The sequence below is a fragment of the Aplidium turbinatum genome, chromosome 2, assembly GCF_918807975.1.
Source record: "Aplidium turbinatum chromosome 2, kaAplTurb1.1, whole genome shotgun sequence".
Classification (NCBI taxonomy): Eukaryota; Metazoa; Chordata; class Ascidiacea; order Aplousobranchia; family Polyclinidae; genus Aplidium; species Aplidium turbinatum.
Window position 1 is genome coordinate 52,535,480 of NC_137473.1, and position 11,991 is coordinate 52,547,470.

The window sequence follows — 11,991 nt, forward strand, 5'->3', positions numbered from 1 at the left end:
GTACACCTCAATGGTCAAACCAACATCACGTAATCTTGAAGACTCTTCATTCGCAAAGTCAGGCGCTTAACTAAGTAAGTCATGATGGCAGACCAATGAGACCATGCTTGCCTAGCAATGTTTTCACTGTGATGGTCAAAAAAATAAGTTGAGCTGAAAGCATAGTGTGGTATTACCAATAACCTGTGGGCACCTTATTTTCATTTCAAGTCTTTTCGATGTTGGTAAGTAGACTACCGTGTGCGCACTGCCTGGTTTTCTTTTCTCTCGTCACAACCGCAGTGCAGCTGCAATTTTTAAACACCAAGCGGTTTTGTATGGAACATTGTTTAATGGGTTGTTCAATCTCACACAGTGAAAGATAAAAATATCTGTGGCAAATAGTAGGCCATCTTACTCCAACAACATCTCTGCCGTCAATGTAATTCTAGCCTATACCATGGCCACCTAAAGATACGGCCTGATTTGTCACATTTTGCAGAAATTTCTAGGTTTTTCTAACTTTGGGCGGACATTTAAATAAATTTTTCTAAAAATTAGATTTTTATGCTTTCTTTATTCTTTTCCCCAGATGACACAATAGGTTTTAACATTCACATGTTGAAAAACAAAGAAAATTTGATTTTGTAGATTTTAGTCAGACTGTTAATTTTCAATAACAGTCTGATTTTGCGTTTTTCAACTTGCTTTTTCTCATTTGCTACTGCTTCCCTAAGGCAACAAAAAAGGTTTTTGTCATTAGGAAACCGCAAAAAGTAAAAACATCTCAAAAAATGTCAGTTAAGCAGTAGCTGTAATCAAAATGTGACAAATCAGGCCGCATCTCCAGGTGGCCATGCCTATACATTGTTTAACTTTCGTGCAGGCTTTTATGAATTATACAAAGAAGCAAAAAAAATATACTGGTTATCGGGATTGCAAACTCAATGTTTCAATAACGAATACAAAATGATAGCAGTAATGGAAAAAGACCTTGCAATAGTGATTACGAACACTTCGCACATTTTGTTGACCAGGAAGTTAAATTGGAGGAAAATCACCGACCTCGAGCTTGCATATTAAAAATGAAGAAATTGGTTGATTGGCGACTTGCAGAAGTATTTTGTGGACAGGAAATTTGAGTTGACATAGCCTACCTGCTTGCGGTGAACACCGTCGTAGTACCCACTACCCAGATACATTATTTGGCAAGCACGTTACCAGCCTTCAAAATTTCCCGCCGTTTCAGTGTCTAGCGACCGTAAAACTAAGTGAAAAGGAAGGTTTCCGAGCTAGGAAGTTTATGATGTTGGGACAGCGTACACTGAGTCTGCGATTATTGTAAATACAGCACAGCAGATAACTGGAAGCAGTGAAAGGATATGCAGGTTGCCATCAAGTCAGCTGATCCCGTTGTTGTGCTACGCCATTAAGTGTCTTGTCAAGCTACGGACGTGTGCTCTGGAGTGGTTTTGAATCGACGTCCTTTTGAACATTGCTCCACCTCATAAACCTCGCTGAAGATAATGTAAAACAGCCAAAATCCACATAGCGAAGTGTCTGGTACGCCTACTCTCACACAAAAGTGACCCACGCTAGTTTTCCAATTGACAAGCAGTTGGCCGCCTTGTCCGGTGAGTTGCTTGGGAAAGTAACTACTTCCCAGACAGCAAACCAGTGTTTTTTATATTGACTCAGCGTTTCCAGATTAAACGTCTGTAGACGTTGAATCAATATAAAAAACGACTGATTTGCTGTCTGGGTCTCACTGTTCCTCGGTTTCTTGGTCTTCTTTTATAAAATGTTTTCTAGCAAAACGCATAATTACTAAATACACTTGCACAAAGAAGAAAACAACGGGAATAACACCGGTAAATGTGGCAAGACCAAGGAAACATGATACAATTAAATTGAACGGTTCATCTGGGCATGTCATATGTCCTTCAGGGACAGTGAGAATCGCTTTTCCTTCAACTTCATAATGTCGGTTGAGAGGGCCAGCACACAAGGTAGGAGTAGCGGTACCTTCCAACTTACGAAGTTGTGTATCAACAGCTTGATTCACACGATCGTTTTTCGAATCGACGACCACATTGCTAAAATTCGAATCAACGTTGACTAATCCATTCTTTAAATAGCGCACTAACGGCACCATGCGGCAATTACAAGTCATTTGGTTATCGAAAATCCACAAGTACTTGAGTTGCAATCTTTCTGGTCTATCGGCGTCTTCCAAAATTAAAGAATTTAACAGACAGTCGTGCAAGAACAAATGACTTAACCTTGGCAAAGTTGAAAATGTAAAATCAGCGATATAAGTCAAAAGTTTGTTATTGTGAAGGAACACATATTCTAGGCTCCTTGCTCCATGAAATGAGTTCCTTTCCAAAAACTTGAATGCGTTGTCGGATAAGTCGAGATAGACTAAATTTCCAAGATAGGCGAAAGTGTCGTATATCATGAACTCAATGGCGTTTTGACTCAGATCTAAAAGTTTGAGTTTTTGCAAACGACTTAATTCTTCGGCATCCTCTCGGGTGATATTTTGGAGCTTGTTAGAAACAAGTCGGAGTTCTTCAAGTGCAACAGGTAGATTTGGAGGAATGCTTACGAGTAGGTTATGATCGAACCTTCAAAAAAGGAAAGTTAAATTATTATTCATCGTTGTGGTTTTTGTGCAAGTCCATAAAAGCTTGATTGACCTCACAGGTCGCAACGGTAGGTTACTGCTTTGTAAGAATTGAACTGTCGAAAACTAATTTAATTTTAACGAATGCTTTCACATTAAGTTTTCATTGAAGTAGTCACAGATTTACTGCATTGCAAAGAAGGATTTCTTTTGTTGTCACTACTTTGTTTGGATATTTTCTCATGTCAACCTGAAGTACAGAAAAAAGAAAGCAATGTAGTAATAATGTACAAAAACTACCTCAGGTAATAAATCAAATAATTTTTTATACTGACTTGACGTTTGCAGCCGTTGAATCATCATGAAAAAATGTGTGATTTTATTTATGCTTACTCTGACTACCTGATTCTTTTTAATGGAACGCGTTGAGCGAATAACATTCTAGAAATCGTCTTTAAGGAGTTCCGTGACAAGTCGAGACTTTTGAGACGAGGAAGGCGTTTGAAAAAGAGATCAGGAATGGATGAAATACCGTTATTTGTCAAATTCAAATGAGCTAGGTTTCTGCAGAAACAGAAGAAACCTCAACTGATTTTTGTATTATTTTGTGGCTTTAAGCCCACAACAAATCCAGCAGAAAGAAATAAAAGTTATGAAATGTTTGTGATACAAAAAAAATTTCAACATGATTTTCACACTTAGGCTACAACATTTAAGTGAAATTTAATAAGTTTACCCAAGGGAAAGGGACAACATGTTTCTGGCCAATAAAGAACGTAATTCAGATTCTGGTGGGCTATGAGCGGTTAGCCTACAAACAATTGAGATAAAACAGACTGTTTGTCTGTTCAAATATGCCCTTTAGAGGTGATTTAGGACACCTTTAGTGTAAACTGTACAGAAACACAATATTACAACTACAACATCAAATGAGAAAACAAGCAGATCCTAAACTCAATAAAACAATTTTCAAGGAGACATTTAGCTAAAAAACGAGCATAAAAACCAAGCCTACTGAACGCTTGAAAATGACTGCATGTCCATCGTGCTTCCAAAGAGATTATTTCCTAGAAGCAAAGTGTGTAAATTGTCCAGGGAAGAAACAGTGGCATCTCGTTTTCCAAAACAAGGCGGGACGAAATGAAGATGGTTACCTGCGCATTAAAGAATATAAACAGACAGTTTATGGTTTAAAAGACAGTTTATTTACAGACAGTTTATGGTTTATGGTTTTTGTCTGTTTATGGTTTAAAAGAGTTACCTCTCTACCCAAATTGTATTAAAGAATATAGCCTACTTAATTGCAAACTAATTATCTAGATTGCTTTTATCTGAAATTGTTTGCCCGCTATATCGGCTAATTGAACGGCCAACTTTTGCATAGATTTTTCCACCCCGTTAGCTTAGTGGTTACGCGCCGTGCTCAAGATCACGCGGCGCTGGTTCGACTCTCGGAGCAACGCATTTTAGGACTGCTCCCCATTTAGCGGCACCTAGTGAATGGAATAATTCTCCGGCAAGAACACTTCAACAATTGAAAATTTCACCCTGTCAACCTCGGTGACCGGCCCTGCGTCAAGAGCCTCTACAAGTATGCAAAACCACCAGGAATAACCAATCAAGGCTTTGTCAGTCCGAGGATAAAAATTCAAAACCAACCACCATAAGTTTTTGCTCAGTGATGATTTTTTCGAAATGGGTTGTGAGGTAGATTTTTGGACAAGATTACGTTGGCTGCACAACTGAATGGTGGGAGCTCTGGCACGCTTGACAGGGCGCTCGACACCACTCAAAGGCATGTATAGCAGCTGTAGCTTTGGCACAACACTGAAAGGCATGCCTCAAGGTAAACGTGAAGATTGGCTTTGTTGTCTTCTCGTTTACTTTTACCTCCCTAGTTTACTTTGAATGAAAACTTCAACCACCGAGCGTACGACCTACGTTGTGTTTCCATCATTTAACAACACCAAAACAACAACAACGACTATTTCTCACTTGTCAAGTCCACAAACTCGAGAGGGGACACATTTTCTTGATGGTTGCTTGTAGTTATATTGAAGCAGGCTCCGTCCATTTCTTCAATGTAGTTATTATCCAAAATCAACGTTTTTAAATTTGTTTGGTCGCTGAAAAGATTTCCTGTCAGTGTTGTAATCTCGTTCTCACCGAGGTCTATACTTTTTACTTTCCAAGCAGCATGAGCGAGTTGCAAAGCTGGCACGGCAACGAAGCTTTGTAAACGGCAGGAAACAGATATATTTTCTGGACTTGACATCCTGTCTCTTCTTGTTCTTTTGCACACGCAACGATGGTTCACACAACTGTCATTGTGAATTCGTGATTGCGCAAAAAATAAAAACGATGTTATCAACACAAATTTTATTTTCAAATTCATTGTTAAATAATAAAGATTTCTTTGAAGGTCTATATTTCAACATAAATCAGCTGCTGACGATGAAAAAAAAGCAACATAAACTCAGTTTAGCAACAAAGCAAAAAGTTAAGTAGGCTACTTATTGTATCTTTGATTAACCATTGGCTGCATCTGATGTTCAATTGAAAACTTTTCATACAAGAAGCAGTCAAGGTGTGGAATCAAATAGCCTACGCCTACCACAATTAAAGGAGAAGAATGCTTAATCCAGTGGTTCTCAACTTTTTTTTTCTTTCGTGGCCCATTTTTGTTTGCATGAAAGTTCTGTGGCCCATTCAGTTTTATGTAAGAAAAAAATTACAAAAAAGGTTTATAAACAAAAAGCAGCAGAACATTGCCTTTGGAATGTTGCTGGAATCCCCTTGTTGAATCCAGGCGCTGACGCTTCACACTATCTTCTTTTCGTTAAAAAAAAAAATATTTTCATCCTTGTAATTAGGATGAACTTTTTCCAGGTGAAGTTTGAGTTTTGATGGCCCCAATGAATGATGACTAAGAACTTTACAACATAATACACATTGTCCTTTTTCTTCTCTGTTATCAAAAATTGATGTACGGTACATACATACTGAATGTAATTTTCATCAAACTTAAAGCGTATTGTCAATTCCTCCCCAAAATAATCCACAAAATAAAATGCTGCACGTACTAAAAAGCGGATCTGCAGAAGTTCAACAAAGCTACCGCTTAGTCTATAAAGATGGTTTAATTGTAACCACAAACTAGTCTATCACAATTACATCATAAAGTGTTGTAAAAACTGAGTTGTTGTAAAACTGCATGTTGCAATAATTAGAATGATGATTGCCACTTTGTAGCTAAAAACAACAGCATCATTCATTGTAACTAAACAAACACACAAGTGTAAAATTGACTATCGTGACAAAAATGAAACAAAATGTCAATTTTTCAAATATGTCTGTAGCCCACCTCAAAATGCTTCTATGGCTCACCAGTGAGCCATGGCCCACTGGTTGAGAACCACTGGCTTAATCTCTTAATTGCAGTTTTTATGACTTACAAAGATAAAAATCTTATTTTGGTATTTTGGTCAATATAAGTCAACTCAACCTTGGACCAATTGACAGCGGACACACCAAAATGCTACCAAAAGTCTCGGTGCTGAGACTTCAGCTGCACTATAACTGCCACTCAGTTCCAATCTTGAACATTTTGAAAAGTGTTTAGCTAGTTGCTGAATTTACGACAATTCTTCGTCAAAAATAGAAGATAGGCTACTTTGACGAAATGGTGTTGGGCGCAAACGAGTTGGGCCTATTAGTATTATTGTTATTCTAATTATTATTATGTTTTATCAGTTTGTCATGCCCCAAGTGGTAAAAACGCCCGTAAAACACTCAGAAAGACGTCGCTTCAACACCGCTGGAAAGCACTCGGCTGTGTCTTTGGCATGTGGGTACGAACATTGGCCTCTGCCCTCATCACCTTCCTTGTTCATCCAGGCCCAGCTACTCCAAATCTTTAAGAAACATGCTTGAGATACGCTAAAAAGTTAATACAACGACCAAAACATACAAAAGTCATAGGGAAGAAATCAATACAAGTTATTCTTAACCTACTGGCAATTGCTCACAAACCATTGTACACAGTGGGCTATCGATAAGGGTCCGTTTGGACCAGGGATAACTTTAGGGGCCCGTAACCTTTTCGAGAGGGTGGGAAACTTAAAGAAACCACCGCGTAGCGTATTTTTTACACATAAAGAGTTTTTCTTATTTGGGGGTTTTCCTTGATTTGGGGCCCAAAAATCTCAGTGCCACCGGTCTCAAGTTATCCTCTCAATGGCCCTGACTCCCAGACAGCAAAATCCGTCATTTCTACATTGATTCCACGTCCACAGACGTGGAATAAATGTAAAAATGACGGATTTTGCTGTCTGGGATATACATAGGCTTACATGTGTAACCTACTTGACAAGTTAAACTACATCACTGCACTTTCTGCAAGTGCAATAACATAATTGATTCATATGTACTTCTTAAGCAATAAATTATTCATAATCTTGGCAACACTGACTTGGTCTTTTATTGATTTTAATTAATATTTCGCTTATCAGTTGGCGACGTTCTCGACAGGAAATTCTAATCATTTACTGCTCGATTGCGCACGCTTATACCAAAATGCAGACTAAGCGGCTATCAAAACAAACCTGACATAGGCTAATTGTAGACATCCACAGAACTTCTTAGACATATTATAAATTATTTTCACTTGACATTTAAGAAGCTTTTCAAAGTTGAATTGCATGACCCTTAGAAATGAATGTGGACATTTGAAGCAAGTTTGGCACGTGAACCAAGGACATGAAATTCAGTGGTAGTGGAGTAAAAATAAATATACAGTAAACTTATTTGTAAATTATTTTTTTATATATCACTGTGCCATTGAACCATGAAAAATACCTATTAACTAGTGGGTAATAAAAGGTCTATATGAGATTGAAGCTGCAAAAGTCTTCGAAAATTTTTGACTAAACGTCCGTTTAACCATGACTTCCCTTAATTTAATTTTTTTTTATTTCAGGTACATTGCCAACCTGGGGTCGAAAAAGATGGACTTTCGACCCCAGATGTTCAAACCTAGAAGGTTGTCAGGCAACGACAATGTTCTCATGTAAACTACATTTTGGATCAATCAAGATCACATCCAAGGTTGCCATTTTTTTTAAATTCCCACCCAATTGTCATCAAAAACTAGCCCAAAAATAACCCAGTCTCTTTATGATAGAAATAGTCCACAATAAGGAATCTTTGCTGATTTGCACAAATTTTGAATTCAAAATGACAGCTCAGTTTGTTAAGGGCTTGATTGCACAAACGAAGAATCTGCAAGATCAAGCGGCGCTGGTTCGACTCTCGGGGGTATGCGCTTGAGTAACGCATTTCAAGAACTACTCTCCATTCAGCGGCACCTAATGGGTGGAGTAATTCGCCGGAAACAACATTTCAACTATTGGAAACTTCACCCTGTCAATCTTGGTGACCGGCCCTTCGCAGAGATGTACGTATACGCCGCAAATTCTACGCCGCATACTTGCGGCGTAGACTTTTTGTTTGCGCTAACGCTTGCGGCCACATTTTTTTGGATAGTTTGCGCTTGAGGCTATGCCGTAAAGTTTTCGCGGTTTTTGAGCGCATAACGTCAACGCATACTTTTTAATGTATTTTTGTCTCTACAACACGCCAATACCTTCCAGCGCTGCAGTTGAAAGAATGTTTTCAATGGGCAACGACAAATTGGAACTAAAACACAGCAAAATGTCAGATGAACACTTTCAGATGCTTGTGTTTCTTCGTGGAAATTCAAAATAAAACTTGTTTGTTTTGAGTAGTTTATACCGTGTGAATGCTTGGCACCTAGCAAACAAAATTAGTTTACGCTAGTGTATGCGCTGATGTTGACGCCGCCAACTTTTTTTACAAGTTGCGTTGACGCATACGGCGTATGTTTTTTCGGCGTTTGCGTTTACGCTGACTGCGTCAATATTTTGTGTATGCGCGTACATCACTGGCCCTTCGTCAGTGGTTCAAAGCCTCTACAAGTATGTGAAACTGCCAGGAACGAGCTTTCAAAGAAGCCCTCTCAGTGCTAGGATAAGTTTTAATCAATCAACCAGTAAACCAAACCTTACAGCCTGTAAAATATAGCAAGTTAATCATGTTATGCGATGCGTATCATCGGAATCAACCTTGATGTTTATAAAATAAATATTAATGTCATATCTGCCTTTAACCAGTCATGTTCTGCCAAAACATTGTCATTGAAATATACTGTATTTACCAAAATGCAATTAGTATTCTAACTTCGTACAAAAGTTTGCTGTATTTAACCCGCTTACCCTGCCCCATTACATTCGTCAAAGCTTCTGTAGCTATTTTGAGCTCGTTTGGTTATAACTGCACTATCCTAAATCAATGTAAAATTAAACTGCAGTAGAAGAAAACTTTGCATGAAATTAGCTTTGCTTATGACGCCGTGAAATGTGAGCTAGCCATTTTAATGAAACATCATGAAGCCATATGCAGTCCAAGAAACTAGCCCAAAAACCGCAACCAAAATCAAAATAGCTCAAAAACTCGCAACCCGAGACTGCTGAATTTTTCCCGCAACTCCGAAGCAAATCTAACTCAATTCCGCGGGAAAACTGCGGATCTGGCAACTCTGACACACCAAAGGTTATCAAAATCGACAAGGTTATTTTTTCAAGTTACAGTGATCCTCACATCATAATATCAAACCGTTCAAACGTCATTAAACGTTTGACAGAGTGCTCTCAGATCCATGTCTAACCTGTATTTTTGTATTTCACTCTGATGCAGAATTTTATATTTCCCCTTGAAACAGAATCTGCTCAAAAGAAGTCAGAAATAACTGACATTCGATCTATGAGCTCACCTGGCCAACACACCTAAAATATTCAGTCAAATTAATACCATCCAACGTTGAAATAACGTACCTAAGTAGACCTGCCAGTCAAATCATATTTATCTCATGTTGGTACGTGTTCTTCTGCAATCTGAGAGTTTCTCTTCTCCAATCGGTAAAACTTACCAGTGTCACATTATTTCAACGTCGTCAAACGTTGAAATGACTCAAAACTGACAGCTTTTGGTGACTGGGAAACGTCTTTTCAAATGAAAGATTAGTTTAACTGACGAAAAAATTTCTAATTTAAACTTTCTCTATTGAAAATGTCTGTTGGGAGAAGATACTGTGGGTTGCTATAGATTTCAAGATGGTGATTTAAATAAAAGCTTCTTGTCCGGTCAGCTTTGTTTATGCATTTTACAATCCACTAACTGCACCCGAATAACATCACGTTGTTAATACGACGTAATTAAACGTGTAATCTACACTAAGCATTCATCATTTCTTGTTTAGAAGAAAGAGTATGCAACCTTTTGTGCGCTGCAGCTGGAAGCCTGGTTTAATTGCCGGATTATTTTGGAAGCTTATGCAACATGCTTTTACAAGACAGAAATTTAACTGCTCATCCAACTCTCCTCATTCGACCTTTCAGCGTCAACCACAAAGAGTTTGAACTTCAAGAGACGATTGCGTTTGTTTTGAAGTGAATGGAACTGTTTTGGTCTGTTAACCCCCAGAAATGCATTTGGCAGAGTCAGAGAATCACAATTCCGATTTTGTTCTGATAAATTAAACTAAGAAACTAAATGGCCTTCTTCTGCGCGGTTTTATAATAATAATAATCGGAAAATCGGCTGACTTGTAGCCTTTTTGCTGTCTTTATTTCATTAAGTAGCAATAAAACTATGAATTTTGTCATGGCTGATGTTTTCGCTGCGTCTGTTGGATGGAGAATAAACTTGTTTGATAGATCGACATTTAAAATTGAGAAATATACAAATCTTCTCACTTTTCATTTCAGTATTGAAATAGACTAACCTACAGACATTCAAACTATAATTTTGACGTACAAGAGACAAACGTTGCTAAAAACTTACTTTTTACGAGCATTTTAAACGGTTTGAGCTGAGTATAAATAAAAATGAAAATAAGACGAAAGAATTTTTTATCAAAACAAAAATATGCTTTTAGTTTGGAGTATATCAAAATCACTTTTCTTTTAAACACCTATGCTAGTTATCTTTCAGAATAGTTTCTTTCCTCATTTTGAAACACTGGATCTGCTGCAGCTTGACTAGTTCAACCAAGTGAAGAAACATTATTGTTGCTACTGTAACTTGCAATCACGCTCGCCTACTCTCACTGTTGCGACTATCCTTTCAAATCGTTTCAACAGATGTTTGTCGCTAACATTTAGTTTTACATCTATAGAGCATCATGTAACAGCAGTTTATTATGACGGTGACGCATAGCTTTCAATATTGCAGTGCGGACAGCTTTCAAAAGTTATAATAAATGCAACTATGAGGGTCAAGTAATTATTCTGTAACAATCCCGTCTCACACGAAAGAAGACAGTGCTTTGCATTTCCCAAACGACCATTGCCCTCGGCTTTCTAACTTGACCATGAAATAAAAAAAGAAATTTACCAAAAGCAGCGGCTTTTATCAGCCTTTAAAATACTCGTTTGATAAAAATTAAGTCTAAAATATAATCAAATCTTGTTTAATCAAGTCACTCACTTTTTTCACCACTTACAAAAATGTCTGTTCTACGATTCTCTTGTTTGATTACAGCTTCATTGAAATTGGACCGATTACGTTGAGTTGCGAAGTTGCCTAACTAAGCAAGGTTGACTTCCATGCTAACTGACCGCTGACAGCAATGACGTAATTTGGGAATTGCTTAAATATTGATAACAAATTACTTGAACAGTTGGAGGAAGTATCTTGCAATTATTACCATGCTACTGCTGGTGAGGTTTAAAAAAGGGATGCGTATCTGCATGTCCGCATTTAATGCATCAAGCAAATCATTGTGTAGTCCCAAAGGATTTCATGCATTAAGTATGAACTGAGCATTGCATGATAAGCCAAACCATGGTCTTAACCACTGTATACAATCAGTAGCATTGAAGGAAAGGGGCCCAAGGAGTGCTTCTGTATCTTAGCCGGAATGATTTTAGGCGTCCAAAATCTTTTCAATGGGCTGGGAAACAAAGTCACAGCGTATTTTATGGAGTTCAATTGTGTTTTTTAAAGTTGTTCTCGAACTTGTTGTCCTCTTAATTAATTTCCAAAACTAATAAGAAATTGAATTAAAGCCATGAGGGACTTTTTATGTCAATAAAGGTCAGATAAAAAGAGAAACGTTAAAGGGAACTAGGTTGTATTGGGAAGTAGGTCAAGCATAAGAACCAATTCCATGATGAATGTTTTCAGTATCACTGCAAATCGCCGCCACTGCTTAAAAGTAGTTGGTTGATTTTGAATCTTTATCCTCGGACTGACAAAACCTTGATTATGGTTATTCCTGGCAGTTTCGCATACTTGTAAAGGCT

At 37.8% G+C, this 11,991-nt stretch overlaps 1 protein-coding gene across 1 annotated transcript; it reads right to left on the bottom strand.

Moving 5' to 3' along the window:
• Window positions 1-1,487: 1,487 nt before the first annotated feature.
• On the bottom strand, window positions 1,488-4,883 carry LOC145764405 (uncharacterized). Its single transcript, XM_082576021.1, has 4 exons — window positions 4,604-4,883; window positions 3,624-3,762; window positions 3,011-3,172; window positions 1,488-2,609 (listed from the first exon to the last, which is right to left on the bottom strand). The coding sequence occupies exons 1-4, from the start codon at window positions 4,881-4,883 to the stop codon at window positions 1,745-1,747; spliced, it is 1,446 nt and encodes a 481-aa protein (XP_082432147.1). The 3' UTR covers window positions 1,488-1,744.
• Window positions 4,884-11,991: the final 7,108 nt, after the last annotated feature.

Bases quoted from the DNA above. Each gene is read 5' to 3' on its own strand.
- LOC145764405 (XM_082576021.1), bottom strand. From the start codon at position 4,883: ATGTCAAGTCCAGAAAATATATCTGTTTCCTGCCGTTTACAAAGCTTC. The intron at 3,173-3,623 runs GTAGGCTTGGTT...CTGTTTCTGCAG, and splicing joins CAGTCATTTTCAAGCGTTCA to AAACCTAGCTCATTTGAATT. The intron at 2,610-3,010 runs GTAGTCAGAGTA...CCTTTTTTGAAG, and splicing joins GTTCCATTAAAAAGAATCAG to GTTCGATCATAACCTACTCG.